Source organism: Cervus elaphus, chromosome 27, assembly GCF_910594005.1.
Source record: "Cervus elaphus chromosome 27, mCerEla1.1, whole genome shotgun sequence".
Lineage (NCBI taxonomy): Eukaryota > Metazoa > Chordata > Mammalia > Artiodactyla > Cervidae > Cervus > Cervus elaphus.
The window spans coordinates 40,163,507-40,189,083 of record NC_057841.1 but is presented as its reverse complement, the minus strand read 5'-3'; the positions used below and the strand labels follow the sequence as shown (position 1 = coordinate 40,189,083).

The window sequence follows — 25,577 nt, the reverse complement described above, 5'->3', positions numbered from 1 at the left end:
TTGTTTCTATTCTGCAATCCCCAGAAAACCTCAATCAAATGTGAAGGCAGAGGAAGACAGATTCAGACATGCAGTGTCTATCTATACAGTTTTCCTAAGAAGTTATAAGAGAATGACAAGGAAGCCAAGAAACAAGGGATTCAACCCAAGAGAGCAGCCAAGGAGGACCCAGAAGACCTACAGGGTTACTAGTAACAGTTACTAAAGCAGGTGGAAGAATACATGATCAAGTTATACAGTGAAAGAAAAAAGAAAGAATATTAGAAACTCCAGAGACATTAACAACATTCAGGAAACAGTCTAAATAAGTACTGGATTAAAATTCAACATGATTTTAAGAACTGATGGTTTAGATTTACTTGACTCTGATGTTCGGAACACTGGTGGCCTAAGTAGGGTCATGACATTAGAATCTTACAGAGGGAAATGTAATCCTAGCACACAATTCTGCCTATATCATCATCAGAGCCATAATAATATACGTTGCTTATCACTTAATAACTTTGAAAAAAGCACAGAGGTCTTCATTGATGGTTGCAGGAGAGAACGTAACCAAATAACCACAAGAAAGGGAAATTTCTAAAATAATTCAGAACAATTTAGCCCAGAAGTCATGAGATGGGCAATGCAAGACAGACCTCCACACCAAGGTGCTGGGTGGGCTGCACTGTCTGAAAACTGAAAAAACAAGACTGACATACGTAAATGTGTACCAAACAGGGAGGCAACAACAGAATAACTAAAGCAGTTAAAACCAAGGCTGCCTATGGGAACCAGGATGGTAAGGGTACAGAGGAACAAGATCTCATCACCAGGAGCTCTTTCGATAGCTGTGCTGTCCAGTCTGGTAGCCACGAGCCACGTGTGGCTCCAGAGCACTTGCAATGTGGCTAGTCCTAACAGATTTGCTGTCCTCTGAATTTTGAAGACTTTGTATGAAAGAGAATTTTAAATTTCTCATTAATAATTTCTATACTACTGGCAGTATATTGCAATGACAATACTTTGTATACTGCGTTCAATAAAATATACTATTAAAATTTAATCTCGCTGTTTCTTTTAAAATGGTGCCTAGAAAATGTTAAATTATATGTGTAGTTCATGTTATACAGTATACTAAATACATACATCATTTGATTTATATACATGCATTACTTTAATGAAAATATCATTACTATTACTAAATACCATTACTAACAAACTAAAAAAAGAAACTTTAGCCCATACCACCTCTGAATTGCTACAAAATCTTAATTAACAAGTTCCAGATCAATGGCATCGGTTGTGGTTCTGCGGTGACTCTAAGTCTTAACTGCAGTTAAGTCCATGCAAGAGAGCCTATAACATGGACTTTAGTCTAGAACTGCTTGGCAGGAACTTCCTCACTTGGTCTCTTAAAAAACTGGAAAAATGTTCCCCGCCTACCATAAAATACTTCTTTACCATTTATGGCAAGCCTACAGAAAAGCAGAAGAAATAATAAACTTTTGCCCTTTCTTGTTTTGATTTGCTGTCACTTTTTTGTCTTCTAGTGTTTTAGAATATATCCCAGACATCATATTATTTGTTAAATACCTCTGTACATACTTCTAACTGTATATTTATTTTACTGTAAACTCTATGATGCTGCTATACACAAAAATCACAATTCCTCAATATATCTAATATCCAGGTGATTGAAAATTTACCCAAATTTTTTCAAAATTATCGTCTTGAAGATTCAAATCCAGGTCCAAAGAAGCTGTACAATATGCACTTGACGGTTACACCTTTCAGTTACTTTTATTCTATAACCAATGGTTCATCCTTCTCCCTAGGTATCTTTGTTACAGCATGCGTGCTTCTCATCACAGTGGCTTCTGTTCTGGAGCAAGGGTTCTAGGACACACGGGCTTCAGTAGTTGTGCCGCATGGGCTTACCTGCTCTGTGGCACGTACAATCATCCTGGACCAGGGATCGAACCCATGTCCCCTGCACTGGCAGGCCGATTCTTACCCACTGTGCCACCAGGGAAGTCCCTCCCTACATTTCTTTTAATGTCACTGATTTATTAACAAAATCATCATTTACAGTGTCCCATTCTTGACATTCTAGATTTGGCTAATTGCTGCCTGGTGGCATCATTTAACTTGTTCCTAAATTTCCCTTCTTTTCTGTATACTTCTGCAGTTAAATTGAGGGCCCTTCTCCAATTCATGAGAGATTTATGCTCTAACACCTTAAGGTATCTGTTCCATGCAATGAATTAACCTCCTTTTATTTATCGAGAATGCCAGCTCTGTGAACTGTCCCAGGAGTGTCACGGTTTTCTGCAGTGCTCAATTCCTGCACAGAACTCCAGCTGAGAAAGACTGAGTGGAAGCTTCACTAGATTCAGGTTATTTCTTACTGAATCACATAATAGCAAATATCCTGCTTTTTAGTCAATGGGTTCAGGAGTGTCAATCTGATTTTTCCATTAAGTTCCCCCCCTCAATTTTTTATCTAATCATTTGTGTATCCATAGATTATTACTGCCTAAAACCTATTATTTTATTAGGAATGGCAAAAAAGTGATGTTTTCATTTTATAAGACTTCTTATATACTTTATTCTCATATAAAGAACTTTATAAAGAATAACTTCTATAAACAACTTTCTCCAGTTATTTGGTTACTCAGAATGTTCATGTAAGGAAAGAATGAACATGTCTTTTCTATATGAATATTATCAATGTTCACCGTATGGACCTGGTGTCATTTTTTCAAGATACTGTTTTGGGAAGAGGCATACTATGGCTTCTGTCTAGCTCACCAACCACATCTTAGGGGATCCTCCCTCTTACCCACTATCCTTTAGGCTCACAAGCATCTTTACAGTTCCTCAGACATGCCAGGCGTGTTTTCTCAGAGCTTTCACACCTCTTCTTCCTCTGACTATAAGCCATCCCTACAGAGCTGGATTCCCACCCTTCAGTTCTCTGCTAAAATGCATCTTCCTTGACAGCCAATCATGTTCTCCTATTGTTCTGTATCACTTCATCCTCTGTTCTTCTGTAAAAACTTAACATCATTCTGTACTTTTACATACAGAAAAAGGTTTACTTTTTTGAACTGTCCCTCTTCTGTACAAGATTACAGACCTCCTATGGGGGCAAGAACCATGTCACGTTTATTTACCCAGGAACACAGAGCACAAAATAATCAAACGGTTACAATAAATACAGAATACATAGATGGATAGGGCATGAAATTATACCAATTCTAAATATCATGGTCTCAGTGGAACTCGTCAAAGGTCAGTAGCAGAAACTTACGCAGGTAGAGTCTGAATGAACGTTCGTGATAATGTACAAGAAACCCCAGTACTATGGGCCTTTCTGTGGGATGGCCTTACTAGTATCTAATCTGAAATGGACAATTTTCTTCATTTAGTTAGGCTGCAGATGACTCTGCTGGCTTCTTGGTGAGCTGTGCAAATGGTATGTGATTTTCTAAACCATAAACTATAAGCAACTTTTAAATGAGCAATGTATGAGTGGTTCTGCATAGTCCATACTTGTCAAGTTGCTGAGCCTATAAAGTAGAATGCAATGTGTTTGAAAGTTTTCAAATAATCTGCAAAAAATCATTTTAGAAAATGATTTTTTAGAATATCCTAGGAAGAAATATAAAATAATTCCATCTTATTTTCATTAGCCATCACTCAATTCGGTTAAAATGAAAACAAAATTAATTCTGGTTCAAGGCAGGCAAGTAAACACCCTCATGCTATTTTTAAAGTATGATGAGCCAAGAGCTTTGAGGGCACAGTAGCCTCACCTGTTTTGTCTTGCAGCCTCTCTTCTTATTCTTTTGGGAGGAACTGGACAGTCTGTCATTGGATGAGGCAGTGAATCATTACATTTACGTGTGGGAGTCATTCCTGCAAAGACAGAAAGAAAACAGAGAAAATTAACTTTTAAAAGACCAGAATTATTATAAGCAATGAAAGCAAATACCTCTTAATTTATAGAAGAATTAATAAATAATACTGGGAATGCTTCTTATTACGCCTGCTGAGAGAATAGCTTACAAACATTTGTCAGTTCACCCAGAGGTCGAGAGTGTCTATGATTTAAGTTCTGGGTCATTCACGCTCTTTCTTCGTGGAGCTCAGTTCTCTCTAATCACACACACTATCTTCATGCAGAGAAAGATCTCACAGAAAGTACAGTACCTAGTTTTTGCTCTATCAGTTTGAGATTCTTTTCGTGTTCATCAAGTTCTTGTTTTTTCCTCTTCATGTCAGGAGTGTGAAGGTACTTCAGCTGCCCGTTAAGGTCCTCGTTCACGCTGCCCAACCTGCACACAGCAGCGCGGTACTGCTGAAGAAGATCTACAAAGAAACCAGACATTCGATTAAAACTACTATCATATCAAAGCACTATGTTAGGAAAGAAGAGCCAGCAACACTGGGGTGTTGTGTTACGGTAACACATGGAACTACTTCTAACGTTCACAGTAAACAAATGAAAGAAAAAATCACAGTTTAGACCCTGGCACAAGACTGGTGCTTATTAAATCTTAATTTTCTTCAGCTGCTTGACTTTAATAAATTTATTGTACATATATTAACCTTAAAATACATTTCAATATATATTAGGTGCAGACAACTACTGTTTGACTCCACTTATATGAGGTAACTAGAATGGTCAAATTCAGTCAGAAAGTACACTGAGTAGATGCCAAGGGCTAGTGGATGGAAGAGAGGTTTGGAGGGGAATGGGGACTTAGTGTTCAACGGGGACAGAGTTCCAGTTTAGGAAAGTGAAAAATTCAGGACATGGATGATGGTGAGAGTTGCACAACAACATGAATGTACTCAGTGCCACCGAGCTTTATAGTTTAAATATGGCTGAAATAGTATATTTTATGTGAGAGGATAAGATGGTTTGACGGCATCATCAGCTTGATAGACAAGAGGCTGATCAAGCTCTGGAAGTTGGTGATACACAGGGAAGCCTGGCGTGCTGCAGTCCATGGGGCTGCAAAGAGTCAGACATGACTGAGCCACTGGACTCAACTGAATGTGACTTTTACAATTAAAAAAAAAATCACTCTCTCCATCAGTGTTTACATCCTGTTTGATATTCAGTATTCAATCTAATTCCACAAAAATTTGGGGTGGGGGGAAGAATGCATTAAACATGGCATTATTAGAAAAGTATTGCTTCCAATAGACATGGCCATTTCCTTAAACACAGCTTTCAAACACTCTTGACACTTAGCTTTCAAAAAACTTAACTTTCTTTACTTTGTTTAAAAATACATTGGTCAAGTTTGAGACTATTTATTGCCTGTTTGTATGAATTACTAGACACTATAGGTTAAATACATTGGCTATACTTTAGTCCACGGGCCAAGAATGGTTTATACAGTTTTAAATTATTCCATTCTAAACGGTTATATAAATATGTTCATAACACCCTCAATTTTGTCTCCTGGCTCACAGGCCTAAAATGTTTACTATTTGACCCTTTGAGACTCTAGTCACACAAAAATGTTCAGTATTCATGGGAACGGGCATACAAACACCCGTATGTTTAATAAATATATACAGTGGGTTTACATATGAACCTGTGGAAGAAATCAATTTAGTCAAGAGTACATGATATATGAGATTTTCTATATTTTAAGGGTCAATAACAGTATTTAAAAAAACTATCCAGCTTTCTGGGAATGAGTAAGCACACACACACACCTATGAAAACTTATGAGCATATTCATATATATTTAAAAATGAATTCCATATGTGTAATTCAGTAATGACAAAGTCCTTATGTGTCTTAATTCCTTATGACTTATTGGGAACTCAAAGGTAGCCACTAAAAAAAGAGTCTGGTTTTCTGGTTTGATAGTACTTCTAATTTCATTTTTCTATGTGCATAAAATAGTACTTATTTTCTATGTGAATGAGGTACAAAATGATGTCCAGACCCATATGTCAGGGATGCTGCCTAATTCAGAAGATAATATACAAAAATTTTAAGTCATTAAGGGTTGAATCCTACTTAACTTAGTAAGTCATGAGGTTCTTTTACCTTTTAAATACTCAAGAAACAGTATATTCAAAAGCTTTATATTAATCAACTTGTTATTTATAAAACTGAAAGATGGAGTATTAAATACTTTCTATTAAATGGAACACTAACAGCAAATATTTTATGCCTAAGATGGACAGAAGCAACTTAACTCAATATGCTTTTGCTGTTTTTGTTCAGTTGCTCAGTTGTGTCTGACTCTTTGCAACCCATGGACTGCAGCACATCAGGCTTCCCTGTCCCTTACCATCTCCCGGAGCTTGCTCAAACTCATGTCCATTGAGTAGGTGATGCCATCCAACCATCTCATCCTCTGTCGTCCCCTTCTCCTCCTCCCCTCCAATCTTTCCCAGCGTCAGGGTCTTTCCCATCAGTCAGCTCTTCACATGAGATGGCCAAAGTACTGGAGCTTCAGCTTCATCATCAGTCCTTCCAATTAACATTCAGGACTGATTTCCTTTAGGATGGACTGGTTGGATCTCCTTGCAGTCCAAGAGACTCTCAAGAGTCTTCTCCAACACCACATTTCAAAAGCATCAGTTCTTCAGCACCCTGCCTTCTTTATGGCCCAATTCTCACATCCATACATGACCACTGGAAAAACCATAGCTTTGACTAGATGGACCTTTGTTGGCAAAGTGATGAGTCTGCTTTTTAATATGCTGCCTAGGTTTTTCATAGCTTTTCTTCCAAGGAGCAAGCATCTTTTAATTTCATGGCTGCAGTCACCATCTGCCGTGATTTTGGAGCCCCCAAAAATAAAGTCTGTCACTGTTTCCATTGTTTCCCCATCTATTTGCCATGAAATGATGGGACTGGATGCCATGATCTTCGTTTTTTGAAATGTTGAGTTACTAACCCAGCTTTTTCAATCTCCTCTTTCACTTTCTTCAAGAGGTTCTTCAGTTCCTCTTCACTTTCTGCCATTAGGGTGGTGTCATCTGCGTATCTGAGGTTACTGATATTTCTCCCGGGAATCTTGATTCCAGCTTGTGCTTCATCCAGCCTGGCATTTTGCATGATGTACTCTGCATATAGGTTAAATAAGCAGGGTGACAATACATAGCCTTGATGTACTTCTTTCCCAATTTTAAACAGTCTGTTGTTGCATGTCCGGCTCTAAGTGCTGCTTCTTGACCTGCATACAGGTTTCGCAGGAGGCAGGTAAGGTGGTCTGGTATTCTTATCTCTTTAAGATTTTTCCACTGTTTATTATGATCAACACAGACAAAGGCTTTAGAGGAGTCAATGAAACAGATGTTTTTCTGGAATTCCCTTGCTTTTTCTATGATCTAGCAGATGTTGGCAATTTGATCTCTGGTTCCTCTGCCTTTTCTAAATCCAGCTTGTACATTTGGAAGTTCTTGGTTCAGGTACTATTGAAGCTCAGCTGGGAGTATTTTGAGCTAATATGCCTTAGCAATTCCCAACTTTTTGCTATGAAATGGAATTCCTATTTACCATGGTGTTTATAAAAAAGTCTTTTTTAATTCATTTAATAAAATTTCACCAAAGAGAATAACCAAAAATTCATATTTAATTCTGTTTATAAATGATTTTAGAGCTCATACATTATATGTTGTTTGAAAATTTTAATTATATAGGAAAAAACTAATGATGCTTTACTATGAAAATAGTGAAAAAATATTTTAAAATATAAAATTAGTTTATATGAAAGGGAAAAAGCTCAAATTACAATGTGTTCATTTCTATACGCTATTTATTAACAAAGATATATAGATTATTTCAATGTATCCAGGGGAAAAAACAACACTACGAAAAATAATGCAAAATAGTTGAAAATACCTATATCTGAAGAGCTGTTACTAGACAAGTATTTGGGGTTGCTAAGAAAGCAGATTCAGAAAACTAAGATCATGGCATCCAGTCCCATCACTTCATGGCAAATAGAGGGGGAAACAGTGGACACAGTGGCTGACTTTATTTTTCTGGGTTCCAAAATCACTGCAGATGGTGATTGCAGCCATGAAATTAAGACACTTACTCCTTGGAAGGAAAGTTATGACCAATCTAGACAACATATTAAAAAGCAGAGACATTACTTTGTCAACAAAGGTCCGTTTAGTCAAGGCTATGGTTTTTCCAGTGGTCATGTATGGATGTGAGAGTTGGACTATAAAGAAAGCTGACTGCCAAAGAATTGATGTTCTTGTACTGTGGTGTTGGAGAAGACTCTTGAGAGTCCCTTGGACTGCAAGGAAATCCAACCAGTCCATCCTAAAGGAGATCAGTCCTGGGTGTTCACTGGTAGGCCTGATTTTGAAGCTGAAGCTCCAATACTTTGGCCACCTGATGTGAAGAGCTGACTCATTTGAAAAGACCCTGATGCTGGGAAAGATTGAGGGCAGGAGGAGAAGGGGATGATAGAGGATGAGATGGCTGGATGGCATCACCAACTCAATGGACATGGGTTTGGGTGGACTCCAGGAGTTGGTGATGGACAGGGAGGCCTGGCGTGCTGCGGTTCAGGGGTCGCAAAGAGGCGGACATGACTGAGTGACTGAACTGAAGAAGGCAGAAGCAATCTTCTCACCACTGGAGGATGCAAGCAGTGAGACAGGTAAGTAGATTTTATTCAGTAGCATTTAGTTCTCTTCAAACTTTCTGTTCTGCATTGGCAAAAAAATGATAAATACTTGTAAACTGGGTAAAAAAAATTGGTAAAAAAATTTACTAGAACTTCTGCTCTGATCTGTTCCAAAAGCATTCAGCAGGGGAGAACAGGAAGGAGGCAAGTTGACAGAGGGGTGGGTGTAGATGAAACAGGAGCGGCTAGTAGACAGGTCCACAGGCATTCAATCTGCTCAATTTCCAGTTAAGTATAAAACAAAACAGAACAAAATATCTTTGTCCTGAAAACCACAAACCTTCAATAATCTTAGTTGCTACCTCTTAAAAATATTAAGAATATAAAAAAATTAAGAATAGTTTTACTTAAAACAACAAAAAACCCAATAAATGGATGGAGAAGTTAAATATTAGAATTAACAAATTAAGCATGACATAATAAAGCATAAATAATGTCTAGGCTGGCCAGGTGCATATTATGTATTTGGAGTATATGAAAGTGTTAATGAGACTGATGATGTCACAATTATAAACTACACATTGATTACTTATTGGAAATTTTAAAATGCTTTTTCTTAAATCTTCAGTTGCTACTAACAACTCTCCTTTCTTACTTATATCCTGGCTTCTACAATGTTTAGAGTTATTTTGTTTTAATATTTTAAAAAAGTTATTTCTACTTATATGATCTCTACAGAAAACTCGGGCTAATACAGAAAAGAGAGAGATTGGGAAAAAACTGATAGGTCTACCACCTCACTTTTTTGTTTTCATCCCACATGCCTGCAGGTTTAATTTTTAACATGTGTGATTTTTGTAATTATATTTTCTATGTACTTTCCAAATGAAATTTTAATAGACATCTCTCATAAATTCAATTAAAGCATTTAACATTTCTTATGTTTTCCTTGAAAAACAAGGCTATACTATCTATCTGAGAAAGGAAAAAAAAGTCCTGTTTTTATTTAGAACTGTTTACTCAGGCTTCTTTCTTATAAGATCAATTATTGGTTCAAAGAAAATGAGTATTAAAAACAATTAGTTAAAAAAAAACAACCAACACCTACTGGTAACATTTTGTGATTATAAAAGTGACACACACTGAGGCAGATCTGGAAATATACAGAAAAGGGTAATGGAGAAGTAAATTATCTCAATTATACAGGAAAAAAGTATAGGAAAAAAATGTTTTCTTTCTACTCTCTTGTGTCACTGGACAAATGAACGCATACACTATCCTGAACTTGGGAAAGTTATCTCACCTTTTAAAGACTCAAATTCCTCATTTGTAAAATGAGGAGAACAGTAGTAAATGAAATTCAAGTGATAAGCTTACTAACATTATGTGGGACATAATAAGCCCTCCAAAAGTAACTATTATTATTCCCTTGAAAATTGCTTATTCATGTCATCCATTTTTCTGTTAGTCTTTGTCCTTTCTCTTGCTTTTTAAAGGCTGCTTTTAATAAGACTTCCTACAACACCTTTGTCTACCATATATGCAATTTCCCCCTAGTTTGTCATTTGCCCTTCTATTTTCTTCAAGGAGCTTTAAAATCATGTAAACTTAAAAAAAAAAACTATAAAATGTTTTCTTTTCTCACATCTGCCAGTACTTGTATGTCAAGAAGCCCATTTCTCCAAGGTAGGTGCTTCCATTTTAGATCGGCTGGTCAGAGAAGTCCACGAAGGTGTGACATTACACAACAGGAAAGAAAAGAAGCCAGCCATGCACAGGTCTGGGACAGAACCACTGTAGATAAAAGGAACAATAAAGCGTTCCTTTCAAGATTAAGCTTTCTATTTCCGCCCTACTGTGCTAAGAACTTCCTGAATACAGCTGAAGAGTGGTCACAGAAGTTTTCTTTGCCTGTGCCATTTTTGGAAACACTTTTGCTATCAGTTTCATAATATAGCCTGAGTGATCTCCATATTTATCTATATTCTGAAACAAATTATATTTGACATTCACTCATGAAAAACCTATAGGATGGAGTTAGCTTTCTGAATACATCCTCAGGCAATGGCCTATATAAGTTTTCTGCCTTATTTAAATCAATTTTGTTCATTTGATTTGCAATTTTCCGGCATGTAGTCCATTTTATTTGGACATACTAAATGTATTTATAATATTATAGAAAACTAAGAAATTTCTGTCTGAATGTATTCTTGGAGCCATTACTTTTTGTATTTATTTTGCCCAAAGACCACCTTCAGGAATTATATATTATTCGATAGAAAGGTTTTCTTTTTTCCCCAATTCATTTGGCTGTACTTGTTTCTTGAGATGTATTTTTTTCCTCCTCTCATTTGAGTTGAATCCTTAAACTTGTTTTTCTCCTTTAATAATAAAAGCATTAAACCTGTGGATTTATGTTTGATCTTGGTTTTCATGCCTCCTACATATAATGTGTAACATTGTTCTCTTTAATAGTTAAAACTTTTTTGACAAAATAGTTGTTTCTAAATATCTACTATTTGAGCTTACTTTGGGAGGAAAGGAATAAGTTATTTTTAGTTCTGTTACATTATATTAAAAATAAATCATTAAGTAAATTTTGCTTTTTATAATTTGTAGTCTCACTGTGGCTGAGTAGCAATTTGATCAACTGAATTTATGACCATTTTTTGTGATGTATTCTATAAATACCTAAGGTACTGATATTACAACTTATTAGGTAGAAAATGTTTTTTTTTTTTGACTAAGGACCTGTCATGGATTAATGGTTTCTCATAATAAGGTTTATCTTTGTACAATCAGCAGTTTTACGAATTTTGATTTTATAATTTACTGCATCAAGTTCGTTAACTTTTGGGCCTCTAGTATCAAATATATCTGATATAAAAATGAATTCATCTTTGTGCTTTTAGTGCCATTGCCTTGACACTAATACTGCTACTTGTGATTTCCTCTAGTCAAGTTTTACATTACATCTTTGTAAATCCCCCATAAAGGCTGTGACAGAAGCATTCTCCGAGAGCCTGTCTTCTGCGTCCTGACCACCCCAGTGTCTTCCACGTGGCCCTGAGTGGCAGGTGGCGCCTCCCGTCCTAGGACCTGTGACTACACTGACTTTGTCTGTCTGAGCCTCTCCCTTGTTTCCTCTTGCAACTGCACCTCTCTCATGAAGAATACAAAACAGCCTTCTTCCTAGCATCTTTCTCAGTTACTATCCTAAATACAGTTGGGGGTTGAAGTAATAACCCCAAGCGAGATACTACCCAAATTCCTCAGCAGTATAACAATAAAGAAATAAACTGTGGTGTATTTACACAATGGGATACTATCCTGCAATTAAAATGAACTACAACTACACACACACACAACACAGGGCTGAACAAAGCCAGACACACAAAAATCCATCACTTGTATAATTCCATGTAGATATAAGTACAAAAATGGGAAAAACTAATTAAGCTCTTTTAAGTCAAAAAAATTGTTATCCTTTTGAGAGGGATAGGGCTATGATTGGAAGAGGCCTGGAGGCCTTCTGTGGGGCTGATAACGTTCTGTTTCTTAATACAGAAGCAATGTTCATTTTGTGAAAAATGTGTATGCTTTGAAATGTGCACTTTTCTCTATGTATACTATACTTAAAAAACCCACAAAATGTGTATATTCATACCACAGAATATTATTCAGTCTTAAAAAGAAATTCTGACACACACCATGACACACACAGTTAATTACAACACTGACGTGCCTGGAGGACGTGACGCTGAGTGACGTCAGCCAGTCGCAAAGGGACACTCTGATCCGCACACACAGAGGTGCCTGGAGGAGTCAAATTCACAGAGACAGAAACCTGTGTGGCGTGCAGGTGATGAGAGGGGAGGCAGGGAGTTGCTGCTTAATGGGTATGGAGCTTCAGTTTTATAAAATGAAAAGGTTTCTGAAGACTGGTTGCACAAGAGTGTGAATGCATTTACCACTAGTGAGCTACCCATTTAAAAATAATTAAGATGATAAACTTTGTTACAGTTTAACTACAATTTACTATCTTAAGTTAGCAACAAACTACTTTTTGCTGGGAAAGTAGATATCCAAGCATATCAGAACTATATAAAGTTAAGAGCAAACAGCTCTTAGGTGATGGCCCATTTGGGACCCTCCTGTAAAGTAAAAGCACTTCAGAACAGACATACAGACAATTGTATCAGCTGACTAGAAACAAGGAGACACAGCCTGCAGAAGGGAGGTCGCATGTCACGTACACCAGAAAGATGAATCTAGATAGTTAACAACTTTGATATAAAATGAAGTATTATGGTTTGATGAGATACTAGTTTATTCAACAAGGAAATCTTTCCTTTATTTCCAGATAAGAATGAGAACAGGAGGGAAAACCTACTTCCTATATATGTATTTCAAAACTATTTGCTGTTAGAAAGCTAGAAGTACTGGATAAAAACATCTTATTTTATGTGTTACTGGTTAAGTTTCAATGTTAGAGTCTCAATAAATAAGGTCCAAATAAAGGGTTAAAATCAAATGAGAAATTATTAAGTACTTAATTTAACCTACCTATTTGCTCCCCTATGATCAGGCACTGTTTTGGTACTGGAGCTCCAAACACCATTCCCCGGAGTTTATCCATTGGAGGAGCTTTATTCTGAAGGCCCCCAAACTTCCCATTACTTCGAATGCGATCTCCATCTCTGGTCAGCAGTGTAGGACAGTGTGTAATTTTAACAACCTATTGTAAGTAAATGGATATAATTAGTGAGTCTATAAAATTTAACTGCTCTAAGAAAGGATAAATCATTTAAGGGTTCTGAGATAAGAAATGACAATGATCATGGTACTATTTTTGCAAAATTAATTAGCTAGTGATGTGTAAGATGACTGCGGGGGAAAACGAGAGGCAGAGAGATGAATTAGACTACCTCACAAGTGTTACCTAAACTAGAACAGAGAAAACACAAACAGAAAAAGTGAAATTGAGACTGATGGCTTGATTAATAAGAGGAAGGAAGAGAGATGGACAAGCCAGAGACTTGTGTGTGTCTAGAAACCCAAAGCAGTATCTGGGCTGTATTACTTAGTTTAGATTCCTTCTGTTAGACGTAAGTTTTCCAGATGACCAAAGGGTAGCAAAAAGAATATTGTATTAGACTGAAGAAAATACAAACTGAAGAGCAAAGGGATGAATCTTCAGAGGATGTCAGCTGTAGGAAGAAAAAGAGCCAGTGATCTGAGAGCTGGGGGAACTAGAATTACGTAGTAAAACCTAAGACATGGAAAGGGAAGTAGAAAGTGTTAGTCGAGAATTAAATTTTTCAGAGAAGCTAGGGAATAAAAGAGAAACATTAGATTTAGTATTTCATGATCTTCAGGAATATGCTTTCAAAAAAAAAGTCTAGGAGATATATACAAAAAATGTTCAAATTCACTGGTAACCCTGGAAGTGAAACTGAAATAACTTGGAGCTCAAATGAGAATTTTCACTACTTAATATGTTAAAAATACACACACAAAACACACACCCAGACAGAATGTTGGAGAAAGGGTCTTCTTGTATTAATATTAACCTGCTTTGGGAGAGCCCTTCTCAGAGGAAACATAACAAGTGCTAAAAAGATGAACAATCTGCATGACCCAAAAATTCCACTTCTAAGAATATACCAGAAAAAATAATCACAGATGTGAACAATGTACACTGAAAAATCCTTTTAATGATGAAAAGTATGAAACTTGCACATTCAATAAGTTACATAAAGTATGGCACATCCACACAATGAAACAGGATGCATACATCAAAAAATGACTGAAAAGAAGACAATTTAGCAACATGTAGAAACACCTAATTCAATCTAACACAGTAGATCAAGCAGTTTCTGAATTATAAAAGATTAAATACAATTCAATTTTCAAAATGAAAAGCAATAGGACATGTAATAGAAAATTACGACTAATATTTATTCTTTTAACATAATTCCAAGGTAACTGACAGATGCTTTCCCAAATTAGATTTTCTTCTAAAATTTAAATAAAATGGAATGTCCACTTGAAGAAAATCTGTGGTGAATTTTTTGGTGAAGTGAATCTTTTAGTAAAATAAAGTATCACATCTTACTTTCTTAGTTTTGGTTTGGATTTGTACGCTTTCTAAAAGTGAACATTAAAAAAACAGACTAAAAAAATACAGACTGAATTCACATACTATTACCATATTATTATCATCCAATAATCATATATATAGTAAATCAAATAACTGTGATATTAAATCAGATTCAGGCAATGATTTTACAGATTTAGTACCATCTTAAATAATAAACACATTCAAATTTCTTGTCTTCTCTTGTTAATGCACTGACAGTATGAGTTATAGGCCTGTGGTTAAAGCGACAGTTTTCCAATTCTCAAATGGCACAGAAGAAAGGGCAAATGACAAGCTGTTATTTAATGGGTACAATTTCAGTTTTACAAAAAGAAGAGAGTTCTGGAAATTGGCTGAACAACAATGTGAACATAATAACACCAGTGAAACTGTATACTTAAAAATGATGTAGATGCTAAATTCTGTTATATGTACTTTACCATTAAAAAAAAAAACTTAAGCTCTCACTAGGCCTCTGCTGCAAGGCCGCTGCCACTGACCTGAAAAAGATCAAGACAGCATTTGCAAATTCAGTGAGTAAACAGAGTTACAGTTCTGGGCAATACTTGCAACTGCTGTAAGGACTAGCAAGGAATGAAATCAACAAGGGGTTGAATCAGTATAAATGGCATGAAGAATTTATGAAGAGAAAACAATAAAAAGACTACTGAAACCTAATGATATGACCAAGAGGTGTCATAAAAGCCATTTCTTAGAAGAGTTTGAAAACAATATTTGGTAAATGGAGTAATTTCATTCAAAACTTTGGAAGCAAAGACATCACTATGAGGAACTATGCTGGAACTATGAGGAACAAATGCTGTCCCTGCTTTTGTCACATATGGTCTATTACTTTTTTGAAGCTATGAATTGATGTTTTTCATTGGTTCTTCAAAGTTTTCAGCCATTAGTTCTTCAGTTATTACCTATGATCCTTTTATCCTCCTCTTTTTGGCAGTCTGATTAAACTTTTTTAAAAAAGATTTTCTAACTCTTATCCTTAGTGATTCTCTACTACATTCCTTCTCTCTGGGCTGCAGTTTGGATAATTTTTCTGACCTATCTTTCAATTGACTAAATTTTCTATTAAGCTGTTAAGTCTGCCCAGTATTTAACTTTGATTATACTTTTTATTTTTAGATGCTCTTTTTGATTTTTTCCAAATCTACTTGCTCTTATATTCAATATTTTTTTCTTAAAATATATTATGAAATATATTTAAAATGTTTTGATATTTTTATTAGTAGATATTTGTTAAATATTAATAAACATTATTTATAATGTATTTATATATTTCAAATATTTTAAAAAATTTGCTCTTATGTTCAATATGAAATTACTTCAATTTTAAGATAAAGGTGAATTCTTTCAGAGAGAATTTTGTTTGCTCTGATGACATATCTAAGGACACTACAAGTCCAGCATTACATGAAATCAAATGTTTACCTTTAAGTATTACCTTGAAGACCATTCAAGTATTATGAATGCAAGTTGCAACATACATGACAACCAATTTGTTAATGCATTCTCTAGGAAAATAGTTTTTTATTTTCCACTTAGTGCTAAAGTTCAAGAAAGGCAGTTATGTTTCAGTCCAGAAATGCCTGGAGTTGAGATAGAAGAGGCAAGCTCATTTCTTTTGTTCAGTCTTATGCCAAGTGGTTAGCCCTCTCGGGGTTCTAATTTACCAGGAAAGAGGTTCTTCATGCAGATTCTGCATTCTGGTATGTCTTACCCTCTGAGCCTTCCAAGGGAGTGACAACTGATGCTCAAGTTCCATTAGTTTGACAAATATTCTCAAAGAAAAATTAGGCTTCAGTGTTATGTTCATCTCTCTGGGTTCTCACCTTCACTTAGAATTCTTACTTTCTCGCCAGTTCTTAGAGTAAGATATCTTAATGATATATAGCTAGAATCAGACTTTTGAAATGGTCTGTTAGTTCACCTCTGCTAGCACTTCCTTTGGCTATCTGAGTTGTCTGGTCCGTTTCTGCATAACCCTCAAAGCCTAGCACTGAGCTAGTGATATGCTGGGACCAGCACTTACTGGCTCATGAGAACCAGGTCCTCTTGAACGCCTCAGTCAATGACCACACAGAGTCAGCTGGAAGTCAGCCAGGTTATGAGTATTCACACTGCGGGGGCTGGCAAAAGCCATCACTCTACTCAACAGAGCTGGTTATTCAACAATTAACAGCACCTCACTGTGTCTCATACACTGTAGGTGTCCAAATAACAGACTGAACTATTGACAGAACCTTCCAATTATTACTCAACTTGCTAATTCATCCTCACTAGTAAGCTACTCACCTTCTCCTAGTAGATTATACATGGCCATAACTTCTAATGGGTATGATTTCTGGCTTATAATTCAGGACATATAAACATGCTAATCACCGTTGGAATACAGCAGCTTCCTCATCCACAGCCATTTTCTGATACAGTATATTAGAGCCATTTTTAAGTTCATAAGGAGCTATTCATGAAGACGCCAAATACTCTTCCCCAATTAGTTGTTTAATTTTCAGTAATCTCACTAATTTAGCTCTCCTAAACTGAAGACACACTTACTATTTCTTCTAACTGGGCCCACAGAAAATCTGTTCTGGGTAGTTCTAGTTTTGCCATGAATTAGTACTATGACTTGAAACAGAACCATTATTTGTTTTGTACTTAAGGTTTCTTACCTAGATTATTAGACTATATGATTTTAAGATATCCATGACTTTATAATACACTATTTAAGGGTACTAGATCATATTTTAAATTGACTTCTGTTTCCTCCTCAGTAACTACTCTCACTCACTTTCAGCTAAAATATTTTGCAAGCCTATAATGTTTACATACATGTTTATCAGCTGCTATTTCCAAGTCCCTAACACCATATTTATTAAAATTAGTACTTCTTCTACATCAACAAATTCAGACCTTTGGATTTCAAATCCAAATAGATCATTCCTTTACTGAAATTTTATTCACTTCTTATTTTCTTATTTTATTCAGTCTTGACAACAGCCCTCTGAAAGGTCCTTCTTCACAACAGATTGCCTTTCTTTCCTCATTAAGAAAAACTTATTAAAAGTAATATAGAAAGGTTAATCTTTCTTAATAAATACAACAGTATACAATATATTCTCCCATCTTGTTTAAACTGCTGCTGCTGCTAAGTTGCTTCAGTCGTGTCCAACTCTGTTCGACCCCATAGACGGCAGCCCACCAGGCTCCTCCGTCCCTGGGAGTCTCCAGGCAAGAACACTGGAGTGGGCTGCCATTTCCTTCTCCAATGCGTGAAATTGAAAAGTGAAAGTGAAGTCCCTCAGTCGTGTCTGACTCTTCGCAACCCCATGGACTGCAGCCTACCACGCTCCTCTGCCCATGGGATTTTCCAGGCAAGAGTACTGGAGTGGGTTGCCATTGCTTTCTCCATCTTGTTTAAACTACATAAGCTTATCTTCAAAAGGGCATAACTTTGTATATTATCATTTTGCAACTTTTCAACGAAACAATGTATTTTGCACGTCTTCCTCATTAGGACCCGTCATTCTGCTTTATATCTTTTTAATAGATACATACTATTCTACTGTATAAATTACCATAATGGAGTGGTGCAATCCTAACTGATGGCCTTTACACTGCTTTTAAAATTTCCCAATAAAAATTCTTAAACATTCTAATGAATATTTTTGTGATAGCATGTCTGTAAGATAAATTATCTTAATATATGATGATATAAAGAAGGTGGCATCTTCTTTGCCTCTCCCACGGAAAGGAGGGAATCTATTCCAAACTCCCTATTCCCCCATTTGGATCTGGGCTGGCCAGATTCTGACCAACCAAATATACTTCCCGACACTGGGACTTAAGAGACCTGTAACTTCTGTCTTCACCACTCTAACTTTCCTTCTTAGGACCCAGATGCCACTGATAAAATCCCCAGCAGCCACGAGGAGTGGCTTGTGTGGAGAGATCTAAGTCTGCCAGCCTACAACCCCTGCCATGTGCCCAGCCAGTAGTCAGTTATGAATGAAACAGTACGAATGGGAGATAAACTAAGTAGGAATTAATTCATTTTCAGAAATAATTTCAAATATTTCTATTCAAGAACTTGCTGAGTTGGACTGTTTTTCCTTCCCAGCCTGTTTGGCCAACAAAATGTTGAAAAAGAAACGGAGAGCCTCTGGGCTAAGATCAAACCCAGTGCACAGTCAGTATAATGTAGCCTTGGAATCAAAGTCAAGTGAAGGATGTCTCTATGTTAAGACCTCAGAAAGATTTAAGGCACTGCTTTCTAGATCCTCTTAGCGAGAAAAAGGTTTCTAAAAACCTTAATGGCATTACCTCACACACCTGTAAGGGGGGCTGAGAACAATGGTGCAGGTGGCAGCCCGAGAGGAGGTTCTGGCCAGCTCTAGCTAAATCACAGCGGCAAGCAGCATCAGCTGCCAGCTGTGTGAGGGAGGTGCTTGGAGCTTTCACTATCCCAGTGCAAGTAGCCAACACTACTTGGAGAAACCCAGCAAGGAATGATAACTAACATGCCGCTACTGCTTAAAGCCACTAACTTTTGAAGTGTTTTGTTATGTAGCAATCTATAAACATCTGTATTGCTAAATGCTCTGCAAAGGTATTATCAGATACATTGTATCCCTTAGAATCCTGTGTTGATGTCCTAACCCCCCAGTTCTTCAAAAATGTGACCTGAATTGAAGACTGGGTCTTAACAATCAAATTAAAATGAGGTCATAACAGTGGGCTCTAATCCAATGAGTAATGTCCTTAAATAAAGGGGAAATTTGGGTACATATACATAGATGCAAACAGATGCAGGGAGAATGACCATCGGCCAACCAAGAAGAAAGGCGTGGAACAGACCCTCATAACCCCTGGAAAGAACTGGCTCTTCGCACACCTTGAATTTGGATTTCAAGCCAGCAGAACCGTGAGACAGTACATTTCCACTGTTTAAGCCACCCAGTCTGTGGTACTTTGTTACAGCCCTAACAACCAATAAACAAGGGCTGCCTCAAATTGTGTTTCCAACGACATTATCTGAGATAACTCTTTTTTAATACCACCATTAATAGACATTGATGTTGAAACTCACAGCCCACAAACATTTCCTCTTAATTTGCATCTTGGCAAATTCATTCATATATTTTGCTCAGATTCATGCTGCTTATCAATTTATAGGATTTATTTATTTATTTTTAAATTTTTTATTAGTTGGAGGCTAATTACTTCACAACATTTCAGTGGGTTTTGTCATACATTGATATGAATCAGCCATTGAGTTACACGTATTCCCCATCCCGATCCCCCCTCCCACCTCCCTCTCCACCCGATTCCTCTGGGTCTTCCCAGTGCACCAGGCCCGAGCACTTGTCTCATGCACCCCACCTGGGCTGGTGATCTGTTTCACCATAGATAATATACATGCTGTTAATTTATAGGATTTAAGTTGATATTGCTGTCATTTGCACATGTATCTCAAAATAAAATTCTTTATAGATCTCTAACATATCAAAATTTTAAAACACACAGTAAAATTGGAGCTACAAATTAAAAAAGAATTCAAGTACATACCTCTTTTCTGTAATGATTGGCAGCATCCAAATTATCCAAAATAATAGTGTCTCCTAACAGCATACCAAATACTAAAAAATTCAACAAACAAAATGTTAAAATTATGACATCTTTTTTGGTCATATTAAAATATTAACACAGACTTCTGCTGGTGAGCACACTGTTGTGTACCCAGAAGTTGAAATATAATGACTCCACATGAAACAGTTGAAAAACAAAATTGACATATTTTTTAAAAATTTTAACATATATCATTAAAAAGTTTTCTTAGAAATAATGCTAACACAAGAATTTTATTCAATACTTTATTCTAATAGGAAAAGTAAGAGAAGTAAATAATAACACAACTATCATTTATAAACAAAAACATAATTTTCCATAATCAGTAATTTAAGTATCTGAATCACAAGCATAACATCTGTATAAAAAAGTCATGACTTCCTTTACCTGTTTCACAGTGTTCTACGTTATCTGGAAAAGTTAACAAGTCTCGGGCAAAGACGGGGTCTCCAATGGGTTTAAAATACAATCTTCCATTTCGGTAATGAGGTAGAGGTCTGAATTTAAAAAAGGTAAAATATGTAACTTATCATCAAAAAATATGTGTATGATGAAAAACATATGAATACACTGATTATCTCTGTGATCACAGCTTCCTACGCACAGGTAATACTCCTAAATGCTTAACTGTTACGCCTTTGGAAAGGAAAACAGTATTTACCATTAAAAAAATACCTGTTCTTAGTTTTATCTGTCCTCAATTAGTTTGTAAAATTGATATAAACTTTGTTTATTTATGACAAGAAGAGATGCAGCCTCTCGAGCTGGCCCTAAACTAGGATGCCAATGATATGACTGTCTAATGTGGAGAGTGGCCCTAGAATGTCTGAGGGCATGGGCAAGGCCAAGGCTGAGAACATGGAAAAGAAGCAGCCCAGTACTCTGGCCACCTATCCTCTGACACAGTGTACAGAATGACCAACTGAAATCCAGGGATAACAATGAGATTCAAGAGATGGAGGCTGACTGGGGTGTCAGGGCTTCCCCTGCCCACATAGGGTAGCTTTCCCCAAATTGTGCAGGTAGGAGTAGAGGGTGGAGTGGCTTTAAGAGCTAGTAAACTCAATCCCAGTAGGAGGCACAAGACCAGGAACGGAGGATAACTAGTTTTTAGAGCAAGCATTAGCCTTAAATAACAAATTCATACTTTTTTTAAATAAAGGATTCTTAATGTGATCCTCAGGGATAATGGAAAAAAAAAATAGAAGACCTCCTGAAGGGAAAATTACTTTCAGAAAAATTATTACTCTTTTCAACACAGTCACTATGATTAGATAGGACATCCCATGTTATTTAAAATGGGTACTGACTGGGAGCAGAGTGGGAGATTTTAGAAGCAGACAGATTTGAGTTCAAATTCCAGCTGTTTCCTTGATTTATGTTTAGATTACAAAGTGAAATAAAATGTCAGTTTAATGACATAGTAAGCTCTTAATTTTCACTTCGCAGGAAATAGATGGGGAAACAGTGGAAACAGCGTCAGACTTTATTTTTTTGGGCTCCAAAATCACTGCAGATAGTGACTGCAGCCATGAAATTAAAAGACGCTTACTCTTTGGAAGGAAAGTTATGACCGGCCAACCTAGATAGCATATTAAAAAGCAGAGATATTACTTTGTCAACAAAGGTCCATCTAGTCAAGGCTATGGTTTTTCCAGTGGTCAGGTATGGATGTGCGAGTTGGACTGTAAAGAAAGCTGAGCACCGAAAAATTGATGCTTTTGAACTGTGGTGTTGGAGAAGACTCTTGAGAGTCCCTTGGACTGCAAGGAGATCCAACCAGTCCAGGAGATCAGTCCTGGGTGTTCATTGGAAGGACTGATGTTGAAGCTGAAACTCCAATACTTTGGCTACCTCATGTGAAGAACTGACTCATTGGAAAAGACTCTGATGCTGAGAGGGATTGGGGGCAGGAGGAGAAGGGGATGACAGAGGATGAGATGGCTGGATGGCATCACTGACTCAATGGACATGAGTTTGAGTAAACTCTGGGAGCTGGTGATGGACAGGAGGCCTGGCGTGCTGCGATTCATGGGGTTGCAAAGAGTCGGACACAACTGAGCGACTGAACTGAACTGAACTGACTGAAGCTCTTAATTTAGTTTCCATTCTCCTTCAAGTCCCATTTCTACTCAACTGTAGGCCTTGCAAAACTTTGTTTAGGAATCTGAGAAAATTTTTGGTCAATATTCTGTTATATATTTTAATTTCTTTTTTGCTTTGCTATCACCGTTTTGAGTCTTTTAAGGCAGCTTGTTAAAAATAGTCAAAACTAGAGTACACATAAAATACTTAAATGGCTAACTGGTTTGCATGGTTATGCTGAAAAACTTATTTTGAAAAGTAAATGGGAAAACAATTAGAGAAAACAGATTTATATATAAACACAGATGTAACATCCTAACTAGATGATCTCTTACATTTCAGTTTTGCTAATGGCAGTTCCAATAGAGGCCTTCTCTATCTAGATGATGGCTGTTTATTTTTATAGGACTTACAACAGGACAAAAGACATTGATCTATACTCTTACTCCAAATAAAGGAGTTCAATAGTCTGTTAATGATCATGACATCTCACCATCCTTCCCTTTCATGTATGTTTGTATGTGTATCTGTCATATAAACAAATAACATTTAACTGGCAAATTAAACCTGGCAAGCCTATGTGATCAAATACACTGCAACACTGATCTTAATGAAGATCATATTTGTGAGGAAGACAAAAATTAATGTAGGTAATCTGAGTCATTTCTCTATTTTAGGCACCTTTCAGAGAAATTTTATTTATTTATTTATTAAAAAAATTTTTTTTTCAGAGAAATTTTAAAATTCTATGATTTGATAAAAAATAGAACAGGTATTTTTTTTTTAAATCACCACTTTCATTTTTTTCTAACCTTTTCCAATCTGGAAGAGTCTTCTTATAAATAGAATCGAGGGGCAACACCTGCTGACGACCTTGGGTTTCATCATAAATCCGACGTGCAGCATCAGTGGTCAGGGTGACCACACAGTCCATGTCACTTGCCAGATGCCAGGAGATGACCATGGCAGCTCTATCATCTTCAATCTGCGCCAGGTGTGCAATCTAGAAGCCGTTTTAAAAAATCAGGTTAAGAAACTTCTAAATATATTAAATATTTTAAAAGTCAACATCCAAACAGCAAAAGCACTTTTTTTGGGAAACATTCATATGAATTAGCAAAAAATTCTCAAACTGTAAAAGCTTACTGGCTTAAATATTTTAAATGGTCTCTTATGCTATTTAATTTCAAAAAACTATTTCACAGATTAAACTACAGTAAATTTCGCCAATAACCAAATAAAAATATTTGGCATATTATCAGTTAGGTGATGTACCTTTTTTTCACATTCATCTCTCTACTACTGGGTGTGTCAATTGTTAAAAGCATAAAACACACTTAAACCTAAATATAGCTATACCCTTCTAAGTAGATCATTTATGCCGATGATTTTTTAGAAAACAAATCTAAATATCATAAATAAGAATCATTTCTTCCATTTTTATAAACTCTGTAGGGCTCAGAATTAACAGTCACTTCCCTATCTACAAGAACAGTTGACCACCGAACAACTGCATGGAGCTTATGTATGGAGGGTACGCAGGTTAGGGCCACCGACCCTTTGATCAACTGGAAATCTGTATGTAACTTCACAGTCGGTCATCCATACCTAGTTTTACATCCAAGGATTTAACCATTAGGCAGTACTATAGTCGGTATTTAGTTTAAAAAAAAAAAAAAGTCTGTGTGTAAGTGGACCTTCACAGTTCAAACCTTTGCTACTGAAGGGTCAACTGTACAACCATCCATCTGTATCCACAGGGAACTGGTTCCAGGAATCCCCTCAGATACTAAAATCTGTGGATACTTAAATCATTTATATAAAATGTCACAGTATTTGCATATAACATTAAATATATTTTAAACCATTTCTAGATTACTTATAATACCTAATACAATGTGAATGCTATGTAAATAATTGCCTGCATGTGCATGTGACAAACTCAAGTTTTACTTTCTGGAACTTTCTAGAATTTTCCCCCGCAAATATTTTTCCTCTGCAGTTGACTGAATTCAAGGAATTAGAACCTGCGGATGCAGAGGAACCACTGGATTTTAGTCACAAGTTTGTTCAAAGTTTTCTTCCTCCAAGTCCAACATTGCTCAAAGCCTTGCTCAAAAGCTGAATTTTTGTGGCTGATTTGAAAAGTCATTTATTACACTGGTATGGTTACATTTACCCTTTATTCTTAACTGATCCGGTAGCAAACACCTGCCCTAACAATGAGAATGTTGTGTCACTGTTAAAAACATCACAGTGTCTACCCTGTAGAGCAATTCCCCCTTATCTGCAGTTTCTCCTTCCCCAATTTCAGTTGTCCAATCAATAGCAGTCTGAAAACAATAAATGAAATTTTAAGAAGTAAACAGTTCATAGGTTTTAACTGCACACCATCTCAGCAGTGTGATGAAATTTCGCTCCAGCCCGCCTGGGATCCCCAACCACTGATATCGTCATGGCTCCACGACCCAGTATCACACAAAACCTACAGAAAACAAGACAATAAAATGTACTGCCCTGTAAAAGGCTGAAACACAAACCTTTCCCAAAACATCTCCACTGCCTTTAGTATAATTTGGAAGAGTACATGATCTTCTGGGTTTTTTCTTTAGTTCTTCCTGTTCTGATAGCTTTCTTTTCAAAAGTGCTTCAATGTGTGGCATCTGTAATTTTATAAAGAGTAATTAACTGCAAGGCCGATTACAATGACTCTTGTACAAGGTAGAGAAAATAGCAGAGAAAAACCAACAATTTGGACAACTCAATTACACAGAAGTTACTACGTAGCCACTCTTTTCTTTTGAGAATATGATCACAGAAATGTAAAGCATCAACCTTACTGACTCTTTTTTTCTTAGTTAAGAATTATATAATAAGACCTATAATAAGACTTACGAGTTATACACATAAAGAATATAAGCTCTAAAAAATCTATTGTCTTTTGTCACTTTCTCTCATTTTCTTTGCCACCGATTATTACTTAGGCCACTTCAGTGAAAGTTCTCAACTTGGTGTATTATTAATATAACTTACTAGTATCATTAGATCAGAAACACAAACTGCAATTTCTTTGAAAAGAGCACTCCATTATTGTTAGT

General features: G+C 36.4%; 1 protein-coding gene across 2 annotated transcripts in view; it reads right to left on the bottom strand.

Moving 5' to 3' along the window:
* Positions 1-25,577, bottom strand: part of SMCHD1 (structural maintenance of chromosomes flexible hinge domain containing 1) — a 120,474-nt gene that overhangs the window by 5,450 nt on the left and 89,447 nt on the right. For both annotated transcript variants that reach the window (XM_043888882.1, XM_043888884.1), the window contains exons 41-47: positions 25,020-25,142; positions 23,292-23,482; positions 20,782-20,891; positions 20,335-20,405; positions 13,176-13,347; positions 4,198-4,356; positions 3,801-3,903 (exon numbers count right to left, since the gene is read on the bottom strand). In XM_043888882.1, coding sequence (XP_043744817.1) covers positions 3,801-3,903; positions 4,198-4,356; positions 13,176-13,347; positions 20,335-20,405; positions 20,782-20,891; positions 23,292-23,482; positions 25,020-25,142 — 929 coding nt within the window. The remainder of the gene's footprint in view (positions 1-3,800; positions 3,904-4,197; positions 4,357-13,175; positions 13,348-20,334; positions 20,406-20,781; positions 20,892-23,291; positions 23,483-25,019; positions 25,143-25,577) is intronic.